Here is a 27,810-nt window from a genome sequence, read left to right as displayed (position 1 = left end):
TTAAGTCTAGAGGGTTAATTGGAAAAAAAACTTCCAGGTCTATCCAATGGGTCTTTAAAGTCTTTTAAATTGCCCCTGTGCTCTAGAGTTATCCCATAATGCCTCGACGTCCTTTGATATTGGTGGCTACCCTATGTATAACAGGTTTTGTACCAGGAGCTCATCCTATGTAAGTAATAAAGCCAATCTAGGAAAATGTTCATGGTCAAACTGATGCTCTTCAAAAGGAGGGAAGTCTAAACGTTCTCAATGCCTACACACAAATGGGGAACAATACTAAACCCAGGAAGAAGCACACTGCCATTGTCCCTGGTCCAAACTAGCTCTATTGAAATGTCATCCTCGATTGAACATGTTGGTAAGGTTAAGTTTATAAATATTAAGGTTTGGATGCTAATTTCTTAAACATTTTTACTGTTCTCTGTATAATTGTCAATGTTGTGATTTCTAGAGTGACAATTCACTTGGCTTATGATTTAAAGCTTTTTGTGGAAATGTTAGTCACACATCTTAGCCTTAGTTTTTTTTCAGTTGGACTTGTATTCTAGGTTTTTGACATTTTTTTAATAGAATATACTAAATATGATGATGAGCCTGCAATTATGCGAATATTTGAACAAAAAATATATGCATGTCTGCTCTGCTTTTAAGATCCCACTATTTTGATTCATGTAGCTTCGATAATCTGATGGGTGAATCCCAACATCATGTATTTCAATGGTGTATTTTCTTGCTTGAAGTTTAGATGAGCTTTCAGTATTGGAATGAGAACAATTAACAATCTTGAAATCTGGATTATATCAAACCTTACTGACCTTAGAATATGAAGCCAATTTATTTTTTCCAAAAAAGATGGTTATTCTATAATATTAATCTCCAATTATATTATGTATGGAGATTGCAAATTTCCATTTAAGAGCCTTTGCAGTCTCAGGATCTGTGCTTGAAAGAGGATTGTGAAAATAATAGGTCTAGACTAAATGGGAGAAATGTAAAGAGAGAAACAAAGGAGGAAGAAAACTTCTTCAAAGTGGGCATCCTCGAAGAGAATTCGCAGTGGAGCGGTAATACTAGAGAAACAAAGGATTCTTTGGGAAATGTAAAGTAGGAAAGACAAAGTAAGAGGTTGGCAGCTTGGTGAGAGTGGGAGATAGATCAGGGTAAGAGAAGTTAAAGCGAACAGATTGAGACGTTGAGGTCTTTGGAAACTGGGTTGAGAGGAAGATAGTTGTTAGTGGAAACGGAGATGAAAGGAAATGGCTACACAATTAGAACCAGTTCGAGATACTTGGCATGGAGGTGGAAAGGGGAAACAGGAAAACAACAGTTTGGAAGGGATACAGTTTGGGGAAATAGAGAAGGGGACAGCAGAGGAGAAATTGTTGTGAAGTTGGGGAAAGGAAAAAAAGGTTTGAAAATGGGATTGAAAAAAGTTTGTAGAGGAAATAAATGGAGGAATGCAGGCAAAAGAGGTTGTAAGAGGATAGGGAAATAAAGTGTGGGAATAAATAAAAGTTCATTGTTGAAAAGTCGTTAATTGAAAGTAAACGTGAGCTTACTAAATGTAAAGAATCTTTACAGACAATATGATCCAAGACTTAGTCATCCAAAGGATTTGGGTGTGAATGAAAGAATGGGGATTTACTGGAGAAAATTGAATGCAAGATTGTTGAGAAGCCAGTCGACAAAACCAGCAAGGCACAGACTAGGAAATAATCAAGTGACAGCAGCTGTCCTTATTAGATAGAATGGACTAGTATTTATTTACAAATATAAGGATAATAAAATGGCAAAATCAAAATTGAGGAACATTTTTTGAGGATTTCTGCAAAACAAAAATTCAGGATTTCTGCAGCTCCACTGATGACTACAGAAGACTTTGCATGATGGCCATCCTAATCTGGGAAATGCTCCATTATTGTATATTAAATCTTGAGTACTGCAGTGGGAGCTGACATGAAGAACTTTTATTTCCAGTGATTACCAGTCAAATATAAAAGGTAACCTAATGGTACATTGTTGTGAAAATCCAATGTTTTCTAGTATGTAGTTAATTTAATGCAGGGCTTCAATAGCACCTTTGACGTAAAGTACAACCAGAAGTTGAAGAGAGAGTTACATCAAATCAGTGGAGAGAAAAGGCTGATGAAGGGGGAGAAAAAGTACAAATACGGTCAGCATTTTTTTCTGATCTTGGGTGAGCATACAGTAGTGTTTCTCCCCCTCAGACTGAAGAACAATCTGATAGATTATTTTGAGATAATTATGTGGATAGTTGGGAGAGAGTTTCAACATTGTTCAATAGTACGTGAGGGTTTTCAGTCTTTGCAAGTGACTTCATTACTCTTTCTGCACTCATCTGCTCGGAGAATGGGATTGCAGTATTTCTTCACTTTTGATGGGGCTCACAATTCAGCTGATTTCTGTGATGTCAGGGATTCTACATCTTGGAAATTTTTTTGCAAAGTTGGGTTAAGCCATGTACATTTAAATTAGTTTGTTCGCATATCTTTTCATTAAGTTTCTGTTTTACAGATCAAACAGCTAACTTTTGATATTCTTGTTTTGATATACTTGCCACTGATTTGATGTTTTTATTTGATTCTATAATATTGGATTATTTCTTTCCCTCGGTTGTGCTTGTCATCTTACAGCTCACATAACATGATGAAGAAAATATTAATTGAGGCATGTTTAGGGACTGCACACATTCAGCTAACATTGGGGGTTGCAAGTATATTCTTGAGTAGGGAGACTGCACAATATGCCAGATGTGGTCTCATTAGGGATTTATTTAATTGGAACAAAACATCTTTACCCTAGTACTCCTTATGCAAAAAAGGGCCACGCTTTGCTTTCCTAATTGTTTGCCGTATATATAAGGACACCTGTATTCCATTTGCCATGTCATTGCGCATTCACTTTCCCTATCTGCAGCCCCCTGAAGTGTGTCTGCGTCCTCCTCACAGGCCTATCACCCAGCTTAATAACTAGGTATGCAATCTTCTGAATTCTCAGCATTCCAATTCTAGCATGCTGTACGTTCCGGTTTTCTTCACTAGTGACGCTAACCTTCCAGCTGCCTATAACCTAAGCTGTCAAATTTCATCTCTCTTTTAAGATGTTCATTAAAATGTATTTTTAATCAATTTTTGGATTCTTGTACTAATACTTTGTATTAAGATTTTGTCTCATAACAACAGTAAGACTTTTTGAGATAATATTAAGGGTGCTACCTGAATGCCAGTTACTGTTGTTATCGACAATAATTAATTCTTCCTGTGCCCTTTCCATTATGTCCCTCCTTTGTGAATATGCCCCTCTGTTTTACACTTTTCCAACTTTAATTTATATACCTCCTATTGGGTTTATTCCACAATGCATTATGTTCACATTTATCGACATCAAATTACATTCATCATATCTAGCCGTAACGCGAATCTCCTCACGCCTTCTGGTGTGTTACTATTCCTGTTCGCTGTTTATTAAATTGCTGTTTAATATCATGTGCGAACTCTAAAATTGTTGTCCCTTTACCTCCAGTACAGATCGTTAATATATTTAAAAATAATGATCTAGATAACGCTCCTCTATTGTTCGGGTGTCAGACATTTATCCTTATTGCCTCCACCGTAATCCTCCATCGTTCCTGTTTCCTCTTCGTGCTACCAGTCCGCCATTGTTCTTTGCCACTCCCCGAGTCTCACCTGGTCTGAATGCTGTCGTGTCCTTGTACAGATACGGGGCCTGGTCTGCTGCGGGTGTTGTAGTCTCGAAAAATCTCTGTGCAGTAGATTAATGTACAGAGATCAGCAAGTCCAGACTGCAAACCCAGGGTGCACAGCGTGGGGGCGGGCGCCCTATCTGCTGGAGTGTGCACCTGCCGCAGTTTGGTAGAGACGGGAGCAGTAAGGAAGCTGCAGGAATTAAATCCTTGCGACAAATTCATAGACGGGTTTAGATAAAGTGACTCGCGTTATACAGTTTATCGGCGGGGAAAATGTTAACAAATGTGTAAGTTATTCGCCACAAGTTAACTTTAGTATATGAAGCAAGAACTTGTACATTTGGACTTAGTACCAGACTATCAAAGTGTTGGAGCTGAAATTCGGTTGGTTAAGATATTCAAAGACGCATATACTTGGATTTAAAACGGTGACTCGTTTGGATTCAATATGCAGGTAATGTTTGCTCCATTGTCTGACACCTGGACGACACACAACGTTTGACATTGCAGTCGCTGGAGCAAGCCAAGAAGATCCCGGATATCGCTGTGAATTTATAATTGTTTTCTATCTTCTGATGTCCCTGAACTTAAACTGATAAACCGTCTTGTGGTACACATTGTGAGGAGAAAAGCAGTAATAGCCATCTTTCCAGGGCACGCTGATATGTGGAAGAGCAAGCCATTTACCTGGGCCAGAGGCTCCTGTTCAATTCTGACACTCTGTGTGCTGATCAGCAGAGCTGGTACTGTTGAAGGAAATAATCTGAAGGAAAGTGGTATATCAAAATCAGGTGAGATCTGCAAAGGTGTCTTCACCATTGAAGCTTGTGTCCTGTCAAATTACTGCCAAGCACCTTTTATATACTTTGACAAATGCAAATTCTGTAGGACGACTTGTGTAAGAAACCATAAGTAAGTGTTAATGATAGAGGTGTATAAGATCATGAGAGGCATAGATAGAGTGGACAGCCAGCACTTTTTCCCCAGGACAGCAATGGCCAATACCAGAGGACATCCGTTTAAAGTGAGTGGAGGAAAGTTTAGAGGAAAAGTCAGAGGTAAGTTTTTTTTAACACAGAGTGGTAGGTGCTTGGGGTGCACTGCCGGGGGTGGTGGTAGAGGCCTACACAATAGGGACATTTAAAAGACTCTTAGATAGACACATGGATGTAAGAAAAATTGAGAGTAATGGGCTGTGTAGGAGGGAAGGATTAAATTGATCATGGACTAAATTTATATAGGTTGGCACAACATCGTGGGCCAAAGGCCCATACTGTGCTGTACTGTTCTATGTTCTATATCTTAAAACTAAAGAAGGAAGTGCAAACCAGGCCCTTTTTTTTTAAAAGCAACAAATTGAATGGTGCCTTTAATGTAGCAAAATGTCCTAAGCATTTATCAGAAAATTAACGAAATGAAATACCCAAACAGAGGGTAGTGGTGGAGGGGTGTTACTCTTACTGGAGGTCTGTGACCAGTGAGGAAGGTTATCAAAAGATTCGGCAGGATATCACCAGTTGGAAATGTGGACAGAGAAATGGCAGATGGAGTTTATTCCTGACACGTGTGAAGTGTTGCACTGTGGGAGGTCAAATGAAAGAGAAAAGTATACAGTTAGTGGCAGGACCTTTAGGAACATAAATGTACAGAGGGATCTTGGGGCGCAGGTCCACAGCTTCCTCAAAGTGGCAGCACCAAGTAAATAGGGTAGTAAAGAAGGCGTACAGCATACTTGCCTTCATTGGTCAGGGTGTTGAGTACAAAAGTCAGGAAGTCATGTTGCAGCTGTATAAAACTTTCGTCAGACTTGTTATGAACCAGCAACAAAAGAAACACACTGAGTCATGATTCAGTGTTAAAAACTATTTTATTAATCACTACTTATGATAATACGAAAAATAAAAGTAAAAATGTTAGTATGTTAGAATTCAAAAATGTTAAACCTTGAACATTAACCCCAAAAACTAAACTCGTCGTGTGTGTGTGGCAAAGTCCCAAACTCCAAGTCCAGGAATGGTTCTTAAAGTTCAGTTCTGCAAGCCATAAGGTGAAACATGAGCAAAGGCTTCTTCAACAACCACCGTTGTCTGAAGATGAGACGTAGATGTAGAGAACATAGGGAGAGTAATTACGAAATCCAAATGTTCCACGATGGAACCCAAACAACACCTAAGTGTTGACTCGGTAGTGACTTCCTTACCCCGAAAAGCATCCGAATCATGGTCGTCCACACAAATACCTGTTTCCTTCTACAAGTCAGCAACAAAGTGAACTCCACCGGATTACTTCCAATTTCCAGCAATGGATTTCTATGGCAGACACAGTTATTGTTTCTCATCCATCGATAGAGAAACTAGCAGGCTGGTGTCTCTCTCCCTTTTCTCTCTCTCTCTCTCTCTTCAACTGACCTCTTCAACAACGTCATTACGTCTTTTATCTTCTATTGACGTAAGCACACCACACACACACACACACACACACACACACACACACACACACACACACACACTATTTTAAAGGGACTTTCACCGAGTCCGTAACAGACTACATTTGGAATATCGTGTGCAGTTCTGGTCACCACATTTACAGGAGGGATGTGGAGGCTTTGGAGTGGGTGCAGAAGGGGTTCACCAGGGTCTCACCTGGATTAGAAAGTATAAGCAATAAGGAGAGATTGGACAAACTTGCATTGTTTTCTCTGGAGCATTGGAGGCTGAGGGACGACCTGATCGAAGTACATTAAATTATGAGAGGCACAGGCAAGGTATATAGACAGTTTTTTTCACAGGATGGAAATGTCAAATACTAGAGGGCATAGTTTAAAGGAAATTTACGTGGCAGGTTTCAACAGTGGTAGGTGCTTGGAACACATTGCCGAGGGGCATGGTGGAAGCAGATATGATAGCAACGCTTAAGAAGCATTTAGACAGGCACAAGAACAGGCTGGGAACTGAGGGCCACAGACCATGTGCTGGCAGATGTGCAGTTTAAATCGGCATCATAGCTGGCACAGACATCATGGGCCAAAGGTCCTCTTCCTTTGCAGTACTGTTCTATGTTCTATTTTAATTTTCCAACAATTGGCTTGTAATCTTCAGTGCCATGGTGATTCAAGTGTGTGTCTAGATACTTAAATGTTCTGAGAGTCTCTGCTTTTGCCAACTCCTTATTTCAGATTCCATCCATATTCTGGGTGAAAAAAAATTATTCAGATCCCCACTAAGCCTCCTATCCCTTGCCTTAAATCTTGTCTTCTGGTTTTATACACCACTACTATGGGAGGGAAAAGTGCTTCTTACTATCTAGCCTATCTGTGCCCCTCATAATTTTGTATACCTTGTTACAAAGATTTTCTACAAATCAGCTTCCTTTGATGATTATAACAATAGCCTTGTGCCCCCTTAACTGATCAACATAGTGAAGCAGCTATAAGTCAGTAGTGTTGGAAGAATAAGGCATTATCTCTCCTCACAAAAATGCTATTGAAAACATTTGCCCGTTATACCTTTAGTGATTGTGTCTGAGCCTAGGCAACCAGTATTCAATGAATATCTTCAAATATAAGGTACCGAAGGACTGCTGGTATCTATGTAAACTATATTTCAAAAAGGTTGAGCACTTTTGAAAGAGGCAAGGAAAAATTAAAAATAAAAGCAAAGGATTGAGATGTGGAATCAAGAATGTATATGTTTGTTACCTTGAAGTTATATCTGCAGTGACCATATTGAGGTTGCTTGTTTTGATTAGTCCTATCAAACTTAAAACAAATGTATTGCTGAATTAAAAGCAAAATATTATGGACAATGGAAGACTGGGATAAAAACAAAATGGTAGAAACAGTAAGTATGTGGGGAGAGATTGACAGTGCTAACATCCTAGAAGAATGATTCTTCATCTGAATAAGATGCTCAAGTTCTAAGTACAGTTAGACTCTCAACTGTGTGAATATTGATAGTGGAAATTCCTTATCATTGGGGAAGGGTGTTTTGGGAGCATGGTGGGGAGTGGGAGCATGTCAGTGCTGATGATAGCTTGCTTTTTTTGGTGTAAATGTAACCTCATTTAGAACTTCCTGTTGTTCTATTATTTTTAAATGTTTGTAATTGAATTTGACAATATAAAGCTTTTCTTGAAGGAATTAGGATGTTATAGTGGGTTGTGTGAAAGTTGTCTGTTCTGCTCACCTGGAGGAAAATTTCTGCTGGGCCATTCCTTCTGGGTAAGCATGCAGTAATTTGGGAACTCACAGGCACTGGTTGGTTCTCTGGACCGTGGGAATCGTGCTGCATGTTCCCAATTATGATCAATCCCTTAGGCAGTTCTATATTTGCCACAATAGTTTATCTTGTCATCTGCCATCTCTGGGAATCCATTTGAGGTTGAGAAAATCTTTGTGGTATGTTATACAAACAGTGAGAGTGAAACTTAAAGGCACTGAGCTGTATCATGTGAGGGTGAGTCAGATACTGGCACATGGGATAGTGTTTACACAATATCTGCCATCCAGTTATATTTATGCACTATTGCTCCAGGTAATGGTAAGGTACAAAGTACCTGTGTACAGAACTGCTTGGGTCTCACCTTAACCTTTCACAGTAAGTTGCATCTGCTTTTTTACTCTTTGATTTTTCTCCCTTCTCCTTGAGTCTTTGACAGCTATATGCTCAGCCTTTACTTATAGCAAGGTAGACAGTTCTAGGCAGAACAATATCCCATCTATACAGGAACCTACTCAAGCTTCTGAAGTGCAGTGTGCCCTGGAAAAAACCTCCTTGCGCAAAGGGGTATTTGCGGCAGCAAGTTACTTATGGTCTGTCAAAGGAGGCCCTATCTACTTTCCAAGGGTGAATGCAAAAGTTTATCAAAAATGAAGGTTCTGCCTTGCCTTTTGAGCTTTTTTTCGACTTGGAATGCACTGGTGTCTTTTTGTGACATACAATAGCAGAGGAGGGTGACAGAGAAAGTGTGGGCACTTGTGTCAGTTTGTATGGATGGTTTTCAGAGATCATAGAAAACAAGCCTCAAGTAGAAAACCCAAACTGGGAATCTGGTCACCAGGAGTCTCTTAAGTTTGTTGTATTTTTATGATGCTACATATTGCGTTTTAACAGGTCAAATTTAACATATCATGAATATCTTATGATTTCTTTAGGACCTGCTTTCCTGCAGTAAATGAAAATCAAACAATCTGCAAGTGCTAAATAACTGAAATAAAAACGGAAAATGCTGGAAGCACTCAGCATGTCAGCCAGCATCTGTGGTGAGAAAAACAGTGTAATGTTTTCAGGTCAAAGACTCTTTGTGAGAACACTTTCCCAGTTCTCACAAAGGGCCTTCGACCCGAAACATTGTTTCTCTTTCTGATTACAGGCTGTGGTACTGTATTGGAGCCGGACTCTGCTGAATTTTGACAGACTTCCTGTATATTCTTTTCAGTAAAGTTCTCCTTTCTAAATTTTGCTCATTGGTCGAGTGGTTCAGCAAAAAAATCTGAAATAATACATGGGAGATTTAAGTTAAGTATAAATTATGTAATTACTGATTAACTATTTTAAATAGTTGTCATACATTTATGTTTATATGCAAGGTAAATGATTCAACACGACTACTTTTCATCACCCAATTATGTTGAAGGCCAAAACCAAAGTTGGTTAGTTGACCTGTGTTACAAAGCAATGATATTCAGGCACTTATTTTGATGTTAAGAATTTTAGCATGCAAAGAGAAGAATATGACTGTCGGGCCTGTTGGTGCTCACTTATTCCCTTAAGTAATGGAACCATGTACTTTATCTACCACTTGTAACAAGTGTTACAAATCAAAACAAAAACCTGGGAATGTTTAATTTTGACTTGATGGGTAAAGTGGACTTGCATTTATACAGTACTTCAGGATATCCCATAATGTCTTATGGCCAGTGAAGTCCTTTGAGCTCCAGCTTTTTTTATTGTATGTTTATGGTTGCTCATGATATATTGCTCAGTGAGGGTGGATGGCTTTTCGGAAATAGTGAATTTTCCTGACTACCTGACTAAAAGGTTCCAAACAATGTTATTAGCCCCTGCACCAGCCCTGTCTCAAGGTAACTTGATTATCATCTGATGTAACAGTATTGCCTCACTAGGGAATTTTTATAAACCTTTTCACATTTTTTTTATGGATAAATGGGAACACAGGAAATTTTCCAGCAGTAAAACTGGGTCAATTGGGTTTAAGCTGTGGCACAACGTGTAAAACCTGAGCCATTAGGTTCATGATCCCTTTTTGAAATAAAAGTTATGCTGTGTTGATCCCAACCACTTCTCTGACCATTACTTATAGATTGAGCAGGAACTGAGTCATTGCCTGTTCTGTCCTGCGAATAAAGAACTGCTGCAGCTGATACAATCTACCTAGTGATTTGGAGCAAGAACCATCTTCCTTTGAGTATTAACCAGAGTTCTCACATAATTAACACCACCTACCCAAATATGACTGCATTTCTCACATTCCATGACATGCACAAAACCAATGTTGGAAATTACACCAGCATTGTCGGCCTGAAAGGCTGGAGATATCTTTACTTCACCCTGCAGCTCAGATTGAGAAGGGACATCATGGCAACTCAAAATGTTTGAATGATTTATAAAACAAGGGTGTTCAAAGGATGAATTGTGTTTAGCAGAGCCTGATATGGGAAAACCAGTTTGATGGAGGGGGTGGTTTGGGTTGAAGGATATGTGGGTGAACATTGGTGATGTGTGGGTGAACGTTAAGTTGGAGATAGTGAGGGAGAGCACAGGTTTGCAGAGAGGGTTGTGGGAGAAGGAATTGGTGTACTTGGAGAATGGTACGGGGGAGCATTGGTTTGAAGAGGTGGAGAAGAGTGAGAGAAGAATGTCAGTTTAGATGGTGGGGGGGGGGGGTGCACTGGTGTGAATCAGTTTGAAGCAGTGAAAAACTATCCTGTGGAGGATGAGTGGTTTAAAAATATACAATATTTTCCTCCTCAAGTGCTTTGAAATACTTTCCTGCACAGAGGTCCAGGTTGTCACAATTTATGTGTTATCTTCAGCAAATAAGCATCGATTTGTTTTGTCAGAGTTTTATTTTCAACTCCAGCATACTCAAGTCTCTGTGCCCATGCATTATTTGTATTTAGGATGGTAATTAAATACGTGTGCTTATGGGAAAGCTGAGCAAACAGCAATTGCCATGAAGAAAACTAAGTGATACAGAAACTACATGCAGTGGTGCCCGAGGGCTCTGGTGCTTTGAAAGGACTGCATTTAAATTATAGTGCAGAAAATCGGGGTACCAGCAGGAAATTTAGATTTTATTGTCTAGCTATTTTTCTTGCATGGGCTAGGGAATTGCTCATTTTACAGAATTGTCCAAAAGAGAGAAGGTACTTGCTTCAACATGATTTGATTTAGTTTAAGTGGTCACAGCATCTCTTCCTTAGTTTCATTTTGGCAACTAGCAAAAGCTCTACCACCAATGGGTTGTTAAACTGGGATCTCTTGGTGCTGCTGAGTGGAATGTAAGCATGAATCTCCATACAAGGGGAGAGATTCAACAACTCACTAGTATCACCACCTATGTAGCTCGTCAGGAACTACAAACATCTTCCATCTCGCCTGTGGTCTCATCTCATTTCCAAGCAGCACTCTGCTCTTGTTCAAAAACTGTGAATATTCTGTCAGGAAGTCTAGATATGAGATGCAGGAAATAATGAGTCTTTGAATGAGTGGTGCAGAAGGTTCAGTGTTCTGGTTCCTGATCAGTATCCAGTGATTGTAGGTGGAAAGTTTATACGTGGATATCAGATGAGGACAGGATTACATTTGATGTTGATATCTTCCACTTATTAACACAGGCTCCCCAGACTCAAATGTGAAAAATACCCAATTGGATATTGTATTACATTTGTGATGCAGCAAGGCTGAGATTGTACTCTTTTTTACATATAGAAACCATCTAGTAATATTCCTCACTTTAGTCTCATCAGACTACATCTTACAAGTGACCCCCACCATTACACCACTTGGTTAATGGAAATATGCCCTTCCAGAATTCACAAATAACTACCCAAAAATTTGGCATGCGGAATAAAATTTGTTCTTATGGTATTTATGTGGAAGAAAAGTAAATAAATAAACACAATTTTTTTTCAACTCGTATTTCTTGATGCATGCACAGATAATGAGACATCATGCTGTGGAAAATCGTGATACAGATAGTTGTCTAGGAATGAAACCCTTCCCTCATAATGTGGGGATTGCATGTATAATTAAAGGGAAACTATTGGGTAGCTTCAGCCTTGGCAGTATCCTTACAGGCAGAAATGCTTGGTACTCTTTCTGTGGAAGAGATTTTGCAGATTCTGTTCTCTTGCAGAGAAGACTTCTGAATCGCTACAATGGGCTAACAAATGTTTTGTGGTTAATGGCTTATAGTAATGTGCATGTGTTTTTGTTTGCTTTAGACAGTCCCTGTAACCATCCCCCCAAGTTCCTGGCACCTTCAAAAAATGAGACCTACAAACTTTCCTTTGGATCCTGGTTCGTGTTGAATTGTACAGTGAAATTACCCTACGATCAGAATTTGTGTGACCCAAGTATCCAGTGGATTAAGGACCAGCAGGTGATCACCAACAGTAGTAAATATACCCAGACTGATGAGACCAGGTAATATAATTGATCATTTTTTAATTCCCTTATTCACTGGAAGGCAACACAACCATGTTGTTTGGTCCCTTCAATTAACCATGCTAAAGATCCATTTCAATTTAGACAGGTTTAGATCTTGGAGTTATTTTCTTTTTCTAATCACTAATCAAATAGGCCACTAACAAGAGCTGTTAATGTTTGTGTATGAAGAATGTAATTCAGTGATTTAGAATGGGTGATCTGGACAACATGGGAGAGAAAATTTATTGTAAATAACAGAATGAATAATGATACAGTACAGAAGGATGCCATTGGCTCACTGTGCCTGGGTAAGCTCTTTTTTTTTAGAGCAGTCCAATTATTTTTACTCATCTTCTTTATCACATGTATATTTTGTTTTCCTTGAGTATTGATACAACTCTTTTCAGTACTACTGAGTCTGCTTTCACCACACCTTCACAGTACGTCCAGATCACCACAGAAATATAGGCAAGGATTCCTGGCTCCTCAAATGATTTTTTTTTACCACTTTAATTTTCTAGGAGGAGCAGGACTTCTACCTCTGCCTTACAGTCTTTCACCTCCTCAACCCCCCCACCCCCTCGCTGCCCTCCTTCATCCTCTCATTCATTGCTTTTCCGCTTGCCTGCCAGACTGACTGCTTACTGTCTGTGCGCTGGGCTGGGAATGCAGTTAAAATTGTTAACTTACATCTGCTGTTGTAACTATGTGGGTATTAATATCATGTGGCCAACAATGGGGTCCATTATCATCATTATTCATGATTCAAAAGTACAATTAGCTACCTCAGGCTAATGCATTACAGAAAATTGCTCTTAAGGGGAAGGAATTTCTAAAGTAATCTGTTGCATGTTATGTCCCCAGAAATACCTGTTAAGTATTTTTGAGTTTGATAAGAATATATATAAATTGCTTTTGCCTTTCCATTCTTTAGCATTCTTTGAGAATGCTCCCATTAAATATTTCATGGTATGGCCCCATCTGGCGGCAGATTAATGACATTTGAAGAAAAGGATGTCAATAGATATTTTTATTCACCAGACTTTTAATATAAAACAATGGTGCATTTTTAATAATGGATTACCTTCCAAAAATTAGTTTCCACTTTAAGAACTAAATTGTAATTTGTGCTAATTCAGTCATCAGTTGTGGATTCCTCAAAGCCACCTCTAACTGTAGACTTTCCAGGAATTTTGCATCCCAGTCTTACAAGGGTTCCACAAACTTATTTGAATCAGACATCTACATTTTATAAAGAAACCTGGAAGGAGCTTCCTGATAATAAAGAAAGCAAATGAGTACAAAGGCACAGAGAAACAGACACAGAGCCTGGCCTGTACTGAATTATCAGTTTGAAGCACTCTAATTTCTGCCCTGGCCGAAACTGGCCTTAATTTGCTGAGCTAGGGTAGGGAAAAAATGAGCCGGTGTCCCTACACACAACAGATCTACATTGCCTTCCATTCTGTAAAAATTGTATATGGAATGAGCTGATCTCTGACACCCCTCAATCATCTAAAGGTTTGCTAACACTGACTGGATTCCTTCATGAGGTAATGAGGCTGCCATTCACCAACATCCATTGAATTGAATTTCCTGAGGAAAGAAAATTGGGAAATAAGACTTCAATGTACTGCAAACTGCTGCGAGGCTTTGTCTGATTCCAACTTTGTTTTTTATTTATTTTTCCCAAACTCATTGTGCTGTCCTGTCATTCTAGATTGTATGTTTCTGTTACATGATCCCAATACCCTGGTCAAAGTGCCATTGTTTTTGTCATTGGTGTTCAATAGCTGACAGAATCCATCCTAATTTATGAACTGGGGCTACATGTGAAATACTTGTCACCACAGCAATTGGGAACAAGAGTCAGAACCTCTTGTGACAATTCCCTCTCCCACAGCTGCTCAAGTCAGCCCAATCAGTGCCCACATGGTATTGAACTTGCAATTGGATGATGCCATATCCATTGAACATCAAGGAAGCCATTGTAAACAAACCCATAATCTTTGTAAATCAAATGATGGCTTGTGCAAAACAAATCAGAATCAGGTTTATTATCACTGACATATGTTGTGAAATTTGTTGTTTTGTGGCAGCAGTACAGTGCAAGACATAAAAATTACTATAAGTTACAAAAATAAATAAATAGTGCAAAGGAGGAATAATGAGGTAGTGTTCATGGACCGTTCAGAAGACATTCATCTCCACATTTCTTAACTTCCCTCTATTTCTAGCATAGCAGATTGACCTTAAGATATTTACGCAGTGATAGCCTTTGGGAATTATTGGAAAAAATAATTATAGAATCTTAGAATGAGGCAGCATGGAAGGAGGCCATTCTGTGCACTCTATGTTGGCACTATTCACTAATTACACCCAATCACCTGCTCTTTCCCCATAGAATTGAAAAATAATTCTCTTTTTAGTAATTGTCCAATTTTTTTTTTAGAAAAATACCACTGAATTTATTTGTCTTTTCAGGCAATACATACCAGCTCATCATAACTCACTGTAGGGGGAAAAAAATCTTGTCTTTGTTCTTTTGCCAACTGCTTTAAATCTATCTTTTGATTACCAATCTCTCTATCACCAGAATCAGACACTCTTTGTTTATTCTATTAACTGCTTTCATTATTCTGAACGTTATCACTAAATCTCTTTAACCTGTTCTAAAGAGAACAAGCATAATTCTTCCAACCTCCAAACATAACTGAAAACAACTTCACCCTTTCAAACACCCTAATAGCCAGCCTTCCTAAAGTATGGTATCCAAATTTGGACAAAATGTTCCAGGTGGAAACTTAGATTTATGAAAGTTTAGCATAAATTCCTTGCCATTTTACTCTTTGGCTCTATTTATCAAGCTAAAGATCCCTTGTGTTTTTTTAAACAGCCGACTTGTCCTGCTACTTTCAAAGATTTGCTTTGTACCATTTGTTCCAGCACCACTTTGAATTGTACCATTTACTTTATCTTTCTTTATGTCAAACCTGAATGCCTCCCTACATTAAATTTCATCTCCAAGAGATGACCAAAGGCTCGATCAAAGGGGTAGGTTCTACGAATCATCCTTTGAATAGAGACTGCTGGAGAACATGCATGAGAAGGCATGATTTTTCATTTATGTAATAGATGTAGATGAAGGACATTAATAGAGGAAGGATGGGGGAAAATTGCCCCTTGCATAGAAGAATTTTAAATGGAATAGGTTTACAATTCTCATGTGCAGATGTAAGCTACTAACATTATTATAGAGTCATGGTCATATAGAGTCGTACAGCATTAAAACAAGCCCTTCAGCCCACCATGACCATGCTGACCATCAAGTACCCATCTGTACTGATCCCATTTACCAGCACTTAGTCCATGGCCTTCTATGCCTTGGCAATTCAAATGCTTGTCTGGATACTTAAATGTTGAGAGAGCATCTGTCTTCACCACCGTTCAGGCAGTGTGTTTCAGATTCCAACCATCCTCTGGGTGAAATTAATTCTTCCTCAGATCCCCTCTAAATTTACCAATTACCCTAAGTGTATACCCTCTAGTTTTAGACACCTCCACTGTGGGGGAAAAATTTTCTATTCTCTCCTCGTAGAAGCAAATAAGATGATAAAAAAAAATCAAACATAACACATGGTTTATATCTAGAAGAATGGGGATGAAATTCATCTTTGATTGTCAGCGTTATGTGTGTGAGAATGTCAACTGCTGGTGGTCCATGGTCCCTCGTCATACTCATCTCCTGGTTCAGTATTTTTATATCCATTTAGTGGTAGTGACCACAAATCTCTTTATTCCCCATAGTTAAGAAAGTGAACATGGATGTAATCTTTGATTTGAACAAGGATGTAATCTTTGATTTGGACTGCAGTTGTAATTTTTGCACAGTTATAAGGACCTTAGCTTAATGGCATAGATTTGCTTGGATGTATTACCATAGGGACAGTGTGTGTAAAAAAAAAAGAGAGGGAATCATTAGCTTTTATATACTTTAGTGCCTTCAAATCCTCAGGATATTCCAGATATCTTTACAATCAATTAGAATTCAAGTGTATTTTACTATTGCTTTGCAGGCAGTCAATTTGCATCCAGCACAGTTCCATAGAAAGCAAATGAGCAGATAATCTTGATGGCAGCCTGTCCTTTCTGAAGCTGTATTCTGTAATCTGAGTATAATTACCTTACCCTTTCATGGTGCTACATGAGAGAAGTGAGTCGGTCTGAAATGGCAGAGCTGAGCTTGTCCCAGTTAAAAACTTCTCTTTGTTCCCTATTTTTAATCTGTCTGAAGAATTTATCCAGATCTACAGCACTTTTGATTGCTGCACTCCTACTAGTTGCATAAATTGTATGTAAAGATTTAAGAGCCATTTTGTTTGCTAGATGCATAAAGGTGATAGAGGTGTAACTGAGGTTCCAGTGCTGGTCAGAGGGTTGGGTAAATGCAGAAGTGGTTCCAGTGAAGTATAGACAAAAATAGAGGTAAATGGTTTTGATAATGAGTTTTGGAACTTAGTGAGAGACTGTCTATCTGAAAGTTAGTTATTGATATTATGTAGATAAAGATGACAGCACTTTCCACACAATAGATCATAGGAGGGAAAAAAAAATTTGTTAAATCTAGAGCACTAGGAAAACTTACCTTCTGTTCAAATACAGCTATAAAATATCTTCAGTGAAGATTACCTGCCAAATGACTTCTTCCTATGCTGCACTTTTACCCTATTGTGAGAGATGGTAGACAAGGAGTTGGTTAACATCTGATTTTAAAAGACAGAACTTCAACCAATGCGGCATTCTCACGTAACAGCACTAAGTAAGGTATATAGTCAAATTTTGGCAAATGTCTCAAACCCACAACCTCCTAACTGAAGGAGTGAGAATGGTGTCGGATCTGAGGCCAGCACAAAATTAAGTAATTTTGCATGAGGATGAAGCATTATAATGTGGTAACATGTAGACAGGTGGTGCTGCTGGGATTGAGAAGACCAGGTCCAAGTCAGATATTGGATGTGTATTGTAAGATAATGTCACTGATCCCCTTTCTTCTTTGCTCATCAGGCTTAATGTTTCAGAGAAGATTCTCTCCAGCTTTCTGAATGTCAGCTTGACTGATGAGGCTGATTATGGGATCTTCACCTGTCTCATAAGAAAAGAGTCCATGACCTTCACACTGGAAAAAGCAAGTGAGTCAAACATTGCTAGATTGTGCCTCTTCCAGCAGCAAATGCCAAGGTTTTTTTTCTCTTTTTCTTTCTTCTCAAGTTTTGCTCATCTCGAGGTGTGTTGTTGGATTGAAGATCAGCTTCGGCTTTATGTTACCAGACTTGCGCATGCTTGACACTGCCTTGAGTGGAAATTATATCCCATTTCCCAGTAATTGCATCCCTTGCCTTGATCAGCAAAAAAACAACCAAAAAGATGAGAGCTGATGCTATATGATCACAGTACTTGTGGATAGCAATGTATTTCATTCTGAGAAATGAAATTCTCCTCTACTTTTGTGTTCCAGCTCTTTTGTCTGTGCCAGGGTACTCTGTAACCTGTTACTTTGGTACCCTGGTTAATCTTTGTTTCCTTTGATTAGTCTATGTCTAGATTCTCTGTCAGTTATTATTTACTGTATCTTTCCTAGTTGTAGATGTTGCCAGCCATGTTCCAGCGGTACTGGGTGCCCTCCTGGTGCTTGTTGCATTGCTGCTGGCTGGATTGCTGTATGTGAAGTGCAGATTGGATTTGCGGCTCTGGTACAGAAACAAATACGAAGAGTTTGAAGTCAACGGTAAGTGATGTTTATTCCAAAAATTTACTTTAATGATCAAAATATTAATATTAGATGCCCTGAACCCATCTGCAATGCTTCGCTGAAGGTCTGCTTACATGAGCGCTGCCTGAAGTGGTGGTGGAGGCAAGTACGAAAGGGGGATTCAAGAAGCTCTTAGATAGGCACATGAATGTGAGGGAAACGGTAGGATACGGACATCGTGTAGGCAGAAGGGATTAGTTTAGTTGGGCATTTTATTACTAATGTAATTGGTTTGGCACAACATTGTGGGACGAAGGGCCAGTTCCTGTGCTGTACTGTTCTGTGTTCTATGATCTAAAAACAAAATCTAACCTTGTTAAAAGAAAACACTGAGGATGCTGGAATTTTTAATTTTAAATAGTGAATGCTGGAGAACGTCCTCAGATCTGGCAGCATTTATGGTGAGGGAAACACAGCTACTAATGTAAGACCCCTCTATCTAGAAATAGAACTTTCTTTACAAGTACTCCTCAACCTATGTCTCTGCTTCTTCTCAGGTGACCAATCACAAAGCCCCCTTAATCTTCTAAATTCCAGGGAACACAATCCTACATTTTGAAATTTGTCATCATAACTAAACCTTTGGCATCCAGATATCATTCTGGTTAAGTCTATGTTGCAGCCTCTCCAAGGCAAATTCACTGTTCCTGAGGTGTGGTGTGAGAGTTGTTTGTGGTTCTTCAGATGTGGTCTAAAGGGCTCCGTATAGTAGTAACATCATGTTTATCCTGCTGTGCTCGAGTCCGTTAGCCTTTTTGATTAATGTTTATATGTGTCCATGATATGTAAATGACACATACCAATGTCCCAAACCTTTGTGCTCAGTGGCCCATTTATATATTGAAGCAGAATCATGCTGAAATTGTTTTCATCACATGCATATTGAAATTCATGGCTTGCAACAAAACTGTAATTGGTCCAAACCAGATGCATGCTTTTGTGTTAGTTAAGAAGCCAGGCTGTCCCTAGGCCACCTATGGGGAATTTTGGTATGTCTCTTACCTTAGGGAGGCACCTTCTTTAACCCCTCAGGGCTACTGATCTTCCCACTGCCATTCACTGCCAGTCCTCAGCACTTTTGAGCACCCAATCCTCTCACCAAGCAATATCATGATCTCATCCTGATCATCTGCCCAATTACAACCCCAACCAGCTGTCTCTGGTCCTTCCACTGATTTCCCTTGCACTATATATATTAGGATGGTGGGCAGCAGACCAGTGCAGTAGTTAGTACTACTGCCGCACAGCTCCGTGACCCAGGTTCTATCCTGATCTCGGGTACTGTCTGTGTGGAGTTTGCATATTCTCCCTTGACTGTGTGAATTTCCCCAAGTGCTCTGATTTCCTCCCACATCCCAAAGATATGCTGGTTGGTTAACTGGCAAGTGTAAATTGCTCCCATTTTGGATGAGTGGTAGTTGAATTGAGGGAGAATTCATGAGCACGTGAAGAAATAGGTTACAGGGAAATAAGCGGCATTATGCAACCAATGACGATGCTCTGAGAGCTGGCATTGACTTGATGGGCCAAACGGTCTCCTTCTGCATTATAAGAAAATATGAAAACATAATATCCTTTCTCCATTCACCCTCTTCTCCCTATGAAATTTTCTCTTTTGCATTCCACTCTTCCTTTCTGTACACTAGTGCCAGTCTGATATTATCTGCAGATGATAGAGAATCTGGCAGGTGATGATATAAAGAAATGATTCAAAATTTCCATTCTGCAAATGTGTTTATCAGGAGTGCTGGGATGTTAATTTGTGATTTTCTTCCCAGATGGTAAGCTATATGATGCTTACATTTCCTATGTGTCTTCTGATGATGACCGGAAATTTGTCAACTTCATCCTGAAGCCACACTTGGAGAACCGATACAGATATAAGCTACACTTGGATGACTGTGATATCCTGCCGGGGTCAGGTACCTCTCCTTTGATGTTGATCGGAGACTGTCACACTCTTTCCATTCTGGGTTGCAGGCCCTAGAGAGGAATCTTGTTGCTGGGATACATCTCAGTGCTGCCAGCTACCAGAACTCACCAAAGTAGCCATTCTTGATGAGTGATGTTACGGTGAACATCAGCAGACAACTTGGCAGTAGGCAGCATTGCAGTTGGGCCAAATTGATATTCAGATGCATATGTTCAAGCAGGGGTCATTGAATAATAACCAGGAGCAGGAACTGAGTTTCCCTGTCCCTATTGCAGGGGTATTCAGACCCTTTACTGTCTTGTTCAAGACTGAGGTGAAATAACCAGCATTGGCCTTGAGCTGATTGGCTTGCGAGGCTATAACAGCTGAGCCGTCTGGGGTTCTCAACTTCCTTCAGCCTTTAAATCCCAACACAATCTGAAACCTTTTAAGATTCAAGCTCACCAGGAGGTATGAATAAGGAAACAGAGGATCTGCACTGAATCAGTAAAGTATTCATTTGAATCATGTAGTTGACTTATAAATTTACTTGAAAAAAATCTTCTTGCTATAAACTTGTGTGTTTTATATAGTCAGTGTGATGTAATATTTCTTCAAGCTTCTTCACTAGCTTACCATTCTAATGTTTCTCTCTCGATCTAGAGCCCTCTGCAGAGCTAATAATGAACATCAGTCGCTGCCGCCGTCTGATCGTGGTGCTGAGCAAGGCGTATCTGGAGCAGGACTGGTGCAGACTGAACTTCAGGTACTACTCGCGCTATTGAGATATGCTGTTTTATCTGTTATGCAACTTCTGTGCTGCATGGGACCTCAGATGACACTTGGTAACAATGAAATCCTCCTGCTTTGGATTAGATAAGATAAATTAATACAGGTCATTGGCTGAATCTGAATGATCTTAATCAATATGGATTGGTTCCACACAAAGCATGTGTTTGCCTATTTAGCCACTAAGGAACAAATGCAATATCTCCAAGTATAAAGATAAAAGTAATGGACAAGCATATATTGGAAATAAGAATCTAGGTGTACTGTGTAGGATATCAGTGAGTTAATGCTGTGGGGAAACTGATGGATCGGATGTAGTTCAGTCTTGTCCGACATTAGGTATAATAAAAGCTGGAAGTAGTGTCATTTGTGTGGGGATAATGTCTTGTGCAGCCAGTCTGGACAGTGAAGAAATACCAGAACAGCTAAAGCCTGGATTGGCCAGTTTGTATTTCGTCCAGCTGCAGGTTCTAATATCTCAAGAGTGATGTAAGGCCCAGGATTAGCCATCCTGGTTTGATTTGTGTAGTTGTAATACTTCATTATCCTTACAGATGTACCTTGCATTCTGTCTCAAAACAGAGCTCAGGTTTTTTTTTGATTACTCTCAAGCGACCAAATCGGCAATGAAAGACTCAACTACACAAGTAGTTTGATTAAGTAACTTTATTCAGCTATTAACTAAAAGAACAAAGAAATTAGTAACTCAAGTAATTTTGGTTAACTCTTAGCTGCAGATCTACCTTTTGTAACTACAGCTATAAACCTAGTCTAACTCAACTAAAAGAACAAAAAAAATCACTTTATTTGATTCTCCATTAATAAATCAAGCTCAAGGTTGCATGCAGTTCCTAGTAATACTTATCAGCAGTTAACAATTAACAGTGCTGCTTGTGTACTCTTAACCACTCAGTCTTTGGCCACTGGGGGGCTCCAACACTTGGCAGACATGAAGGGGTATCGAAGTCGCCATGCACTGGTCACGATCCAGCCCATGGAGAACTCCAAAACATCCCTTGAAAAGACATTATTATCCTGTTCAGGGTCTCCCTTATTTCCCCTACAAGTGAATAACAACTCCATATAAGGCAAGGCCACCAATATGCAATTTACTGGAAACCACTATATGCTTTCCAATGAATCTCTCAGACAGGCCTACCTGTGTAACCAGAGCCTAAAATGAAACTTAATGCAGCCATCTTGTTGACATATTTGGCCATTATATAGCTATTGCAACAGGAAAATCACTAATCCTATTTCATTTTACCACACATTCTGCAGGGAAGCCCTCTGGAATCTACTGGATCTCTCCAGGAAGCCCATCTTTATCATGTTTGAAAACCACTACAGAGAACTGTCTCACCCTGCCATACAACTTCTTAAAGCACAGGGGAAAAACATCACTCTCCTGCTCTGGACTTCTACATCAATGGTACAGTAGCTAACCATCTAACTGTGATTGAAACCTGAATCAAAACGAACTACTTTAAATATTCTTTGTATTCAGAGACTTGCATCATAGTAATTGTACACTCTCAGAAGAATGCCAGATAACATTTAAAGATTTCTCTGATATTGCATTTAATGATGGGGTGACTCAGAAAAAGAATGGGGGAAGGTAACAATGCTACATGATTAAGAGGAGTCACTCTGCATGTCTTCAGCATTGCATATCCTTCACTAATAGACCAAATAACCAGCCCTGAGCAGTCTGAAGCATGCATAAAGATGAGGAGCAAACTTGCTTAATGTTCACCAAATGGTGAAAACAAAATGTATATCCAGAGCTTAATAGATCAAGTTAAAGTTTGTCATTGGAATGTTTAATTACTGGACTAGTGATTCAGAGTCCTACCTAACAATCTGGAATTACATGTTCAAATGCCAAAGTAACAGCTGGGGAATTTAAATTAAGTGAGTAATCTGGAATAAAATGTTAGTGACTGAAATAGTGACCAGGAAACTCTTGAATTGATATAGAAATCTCTCTCGTTCAGACAAAAATCTGCCGTCTTTATCCAGTCTAAGTAAAACTGCAAACCTGCAACAATACAGTTGATCCTTAACCACTATCTGGAATGGTCAGTCAAAACATTCTGCCCAAGAACTCCAGTTTCCCAATACCGGACAATGTGTCACTTCTACAGTGGCTGAAACCCTCAACAGCACCTTTACAACCTCTGGACCTGGCAGGTTGATTGGCCCCTAAGTCCTTTCTCATAAATGTCTGCAATGGTGTAAGAACCCTGTGGATCTGAGTAAATCACGAGGGGGGAAAAGAGGGTAAATGGAGAGAGGAGTCTAAACCCATTAACAGAATCTGTGGATTAATTGCTTCCCATTGAGAGATGCTAACTTTAATAAATTGGATGGGCCAGGCTGACACCTCCAATCTTGAAGAGTGGGTGAAATAGGCTGACATCCAATATAGTCAACATGTCCAAAAGAAAGCAGTAAATCGATCTGCTTCATGCAGTCAATGCTTGCTGATTTGAACATTCTTATAGAAATACATTGGGATCCTAGTGAAACTTTAACTAGGAAATGAATTCTCCATCTGGACATTTGGTTCATTTCTTGATTCAACAGATTCAGAGCTATGATTTAGGGGCCAATTAACTTGCCAGGTCCAGAGGTTGTAAAGGTGCTGTTGAGGGTTTCAGCCACTGTAGAAGTGACATATCAAGGTCCGGTATTGGAAAACTGGAGCTCGAGCAGAATGTTTTGACTGACCATTCCAGGGTATGAAATACCCGAGGCACTTGGTGTATCTGAACATATATGACAGGAAAGGTTGGAAGATCTGCATTTAGATCCTATCCTACCCTTATATTCTTGGATTGCTTGTTTAATAGACCCCCTCCTCTGAATTCTGGAAAGAGTTACGATTGCTCTTGCCTCGGAACCTACCTCAGCGAAATGTCATGGCCGATCCCCAGACTCGACTCCAGGATGATAAGGATCCTATGCTGATCCTCAACCCGGATTACCTGGACTGCAGATCTGACCCTGACCCTGAAGGAGATCTGGGTGAGTGGATCAATTAAACTGAGAGAATACCTTTCAAATGGGTCATTGAGTAAAGATGAGAATAACAAGATAAATCAAATGATTGTGAAGCCATTGTTGGATTTAAAAGCCTGTAAGAGTTATCGGGCTGGATTACCAAAATCATGATCCTAGAGGTTTGGAGGTTTCAAAGGAGGCAAGAAATAGAGATACATGGGGGATAAAGGGGGCTTTAAAGTCCTGGACTTTAGTGGCTGTACTTTCAACTCTATGATGATGGACAGAAGGTGGAGAGAATGCACAAGGCTGAAGTTTGAGGAACAAGTATTTTAGTGAACAGGATGTGGGACTCACTGAGTCAAAGATAAGCAGAGTCCAGATGGGGAAAAGCTCTTAAGCATAAATGTGCAAATTTTAAATTTGAAATGGACTGTGTGGATTAGTGAGGTAAGATGTTGGTGAATGAGACTTATAGAATGTGGAATATGTGGCAACATTTTGTACGAACGAAGACTTAGAGGGTGGAAAATAGGAGGTGGGACAACATAGAATTAACTTCGAGTACAGATTTGGTTTCGATCAGTGGTGCAGTGGAAGCTGGTGATGTATCTGAGGAACGTACAAACAGTTCATTTATAAATAAAACCCACTTGTATACATTTTCTTTAAGCAGTGGTTAGCGATTTTGACATGGTTTGTAGATTCACGATGGGAAATGAATGGAGGTTACGTGTGAGAATGTAGTGGGTTGGATAGGGCAAGATCTGTGTGTGAGCTACTGGCTTTTCTACTCTCTTTTTGTCTTCAACATTTGCAATTTTTGCTTCTCCAATATTTCCTATTTTCTTGCATTTTCCTTTACGCATGCATCTCCCATGTCTTTTCATCATATCAATTCTTGTTGGGCATCTTTTGCATCTACTGGGCAGCTTATGGGTATTTGAAATCAAACTCTCTATGACTGAATTGTTTCCCATTTTGATACATATTCCAACTTTTCTAAAAGACTCAATTATCTTTCAATTTGGAAATTGACCCTGTTATCTTTATTTTTCACATTTTTAGGACTCCAAAGTATGTAGTTCACTCCATTACAGGAAGGATGTGAGGGCTTTGGCAAGGGTACAAAAGTTGTTCACCAGGATACTGTCTTATCTAGACAGTACTAGCTTATAAGGAGAGGTTGGCCAAATTTGGATTGTTTCTCAGGAGCATTGGAGGCTGAGGGGAGACCTGATAGATGTTTATAAAATTATGAAAGGTGTGAATGTGCAGAGAATGGAGAGATATGGACATTGTGTAGGCAGAAGGGATTAGTTCAGTTAGGTACAATATTGTGGGCTGAAGAGCCTGTTCCTGTGCCGTACTGTTCTATGTTCATAGATAAGGTACTTGGAGTCCTTTTTTCCCAGGGTAGAAATGTCAAATACTAAAGGACATAGCTTTAAGGTGAGAGTGGGTAAGTTTATGTAGAAAACTTACCCTGCACATCTCCTTTAGAGTGGTAGGTGCCTGGAATGCACTGCAAAGGGTGGTGGTGGATGCAGACATGACAGTGGCATTTAGACAGGCACATGAACATTCAGGAAATGGAGGGATATGGATCATATGCAGGCAGATAGATTTAATTTAATCTGGCATTCTAGTCAATACAGACATCAAGGGCTGAAGGGCCTGATCCTCTACTGTTCTCTGTTAAAAGTAAGAGATGATCTTGAACAAAGGATGAAAACAAACTATTGCTTGTGATTCTCTCTCTCTCTCTAGATTAACTCTAATATGTCTTGAACAAAATATTTATACTATTTATTTTAATTTCTAGTAACTTATTCTACAACTTTACTCATTCATTAAAATAGTCTGATTTCTTTTTATAAATCCTAACATCTAGATCACATATTGCAACTTGGATGTTTGAAGTTTCCCTCTGATTACGTCCATTCTGCTGGCAGTGACTTTGTTTATATCTTTTTATTTTAGGAGTGCGGACACCAATTTACAAAGGGCCACCTCCGCCTGTATCAGCCCTTCCTAGTATACCAAAGACTAATCCCAGTGTGGAATTTCCTTGTGAGGATACTGATAGAGGTGAAGTAGATATTGCAGATCTGGGATCTCGAAATTATGGAACAAGAACAGATTTCTATTGCCTTGTATCTGAAGAAGATATTTGACTGAGGGCAATCATTAGTACATAACAACAGGGAACTATTCTTTACAGCTCCTTAAATTTGCAGCACATATTTTTGAATACATTTGAATCTTATCTTTTGTGAAGTTATGAGATAGGTTACTATTAATTTTATAAATGAATGTCAGATGGAAATTGATATATTCAATCTGAATTATCATGTACTCAATGATTGGATTCCTGTTTCATCATATCAGTGCTTGTAAAGGCTGGGATTCTACCCATTTAAAACAGGTTTTTCTTTGCAAAGACTATGCATGCTTTGAAATAAGGTGAATGTTATTTCATCATATCCATTTTCCACTGGTGAAATCCATTAGAAAATGCCAGTCTCAATTTGTGGTCATATTTGGAGTTTCCCATAACTTTGTCTGGTCTCCTCCATCAATCTATGTTATTTATGATCATTGAGGGAGGATTGGTATCTATCTTTGCTCACCTGAGGGTATAGACTGGAGGATCTTATGGGGTTGTCTTCTAAGGTATATAGAGAGCCTCATCCAAAAGTTCAGGATGTGCAGAGTGACTGATGAGGGTTACTTTGACTGCTTACCACTTTGCAGAACCATGATGCACACACAAGTGATAGTGAAGTGGATTATGTGGTTTAGTAACCATTGGACACAACCTTCATTTGTTTCATCAACACAGTAAGATCACTTCATGCTCATGCAATCCAGTTGATGAGCTACCTAATTTATTGGGGACAATAGATTGAGACATTTGATCTGCTGATATGGGGCTAGTTATCACCGCAATGAAAATATAGCATTCCACAGAAGCCAAGAGAAAGAATGCTTTGCTAATGTCTCTGGTTTACCAGTGTAAGACAAAGGTAGAGAAAGCAGTAATGCATGGAAGTTTCTTCTGTTAGAATATTAGGCAGAATCTGATACCATCCAGTTGTACTATTCTGAATAGTGGCAGTACATCTCAGTTTTGTGTTAAGCCTGAGAAGGAACTTCTGTAATACACTTTAAGGTCAAATTGATCAACTCTGATCATGCTGTTGGAGAAATTTATCTGTCCAGCTTTGAATTTTATTGCTGATTTTTTTTTTTAACTTACTTGTTTAGCTTGTGCAGTGGGAGAGAGAACTGCACCTTGTTTGAAGATGCCATAACCATGTTTGGATTGTATACCAGTTGTGCCTTTGCAAATTGTGGATAAGTGACTTACACTCCAATTTCTGTAAGAGATTAAACTTGTGTAGTGTGGTTTCCTAACAGAATGCAAGCACAGACCAGATCAATTGGCAGCTAAAAAATGGTTGATGCTCAGGTTGGAATTCTGCAATGCATTGTGTTACTTACCATTAACTGCTCAGCATTTCTTGTCTATTACATTCTAATCACTGCTGAATTTACATAGGTCAGTCATTTAAATTGTGGACAATAATTGTCAAAGGATAATTCAATTTCCTCAGGTACGTACTTACAACTTTACAAAATAAAGTGATAGAACCACAGAGCCAGCCAAAATTGGTATTACTTGATTTTCTCCCTACACCTAAACACAGGTTACTTTTTGGTTCTCAGTGACTCCACTCTCTTCAAACTATCCTTTTAAAATCTTTGGATTTGCTTTGAAATTTACTCAATTTTTTTTTTAAATGCCCCCTTTGGTTTAGTTTCCCTTTTACGTTCAGTATGCTCAGGTTTTCTAGTAACTTTAGCCATCAGTGTCTGACACAAATTTGTC

At 39.2% G+C, this 27,810-nt stretch overlaps 1 protein-coding gene across 3 annotated transcripts; it reads left to right on the top strand.

Moving 5' to 3' along the window:
- The first annotated feature begins 246 nt into the window (after nt 1-246).
- On the top strand, nt 247-27,810 carry sigirr (single immunoglobulin and toll-interleukin 1 receptor (TIR) domain). 3 transcript variants are annotated; one of them, XM_052029248.1, is made up of 10 exons: nt 247-358; nt 4,182-4,518; nt 12,195-12,396; nt 17,464-17,588; nt 18,038-18,184; nt 19,987-20,130; nt 20,784-20,886; nt 22,191-22,341; nt 23,765-23,939; nt 25,899-27,810. In XM_052029248.1, the coding sequence occupies exons 2-10, from the start codon at nt 4,392-4,394 to the stop codon at nt 26,090-26,092; spliced, it is 1,368 nt and encodes a 455-aa protein (XP_051885208.1). In that variant the 5' UTR covers nt 247-358; nt 4,182-4,391; the 3' UTR covers nt 26,093-27,810. The 3 variants fall into 3 exon arrangements, with proteins under 3 accessions (XP_051885208.1, XP_051885207.1, XP_051885209.1); XM_052029249.1 differs by lacking the exon at nt 247-358 and adding an exon at nt 8,880-8,987 and having other exon boundaries at nt 4,404-4,518; XM_052029247.1 differs by lacking the exon at nt 247-358 and having other exon boundaries at nt 3,848-4,518.

Source organism: Pristis pectinata, chromosome 14 (assembly GCF_009764475.1).
Source record: "Pristis pectinata isolate sPriPec2 chromosome 14, sPriPec2.1.pri, whole genome shotgun sequence".
NCBI lineage: Eukaryota > Metazoa > Chordata > Chondrichthyes > Rhinopristiformes > Pristidae > Pristis > Pristis pectinata.
The sequence above is the reverse complement of the archived record's forward strand: the minus strand, read 5'-3'. Positions and strand labels throughout refer to the sequence as shown.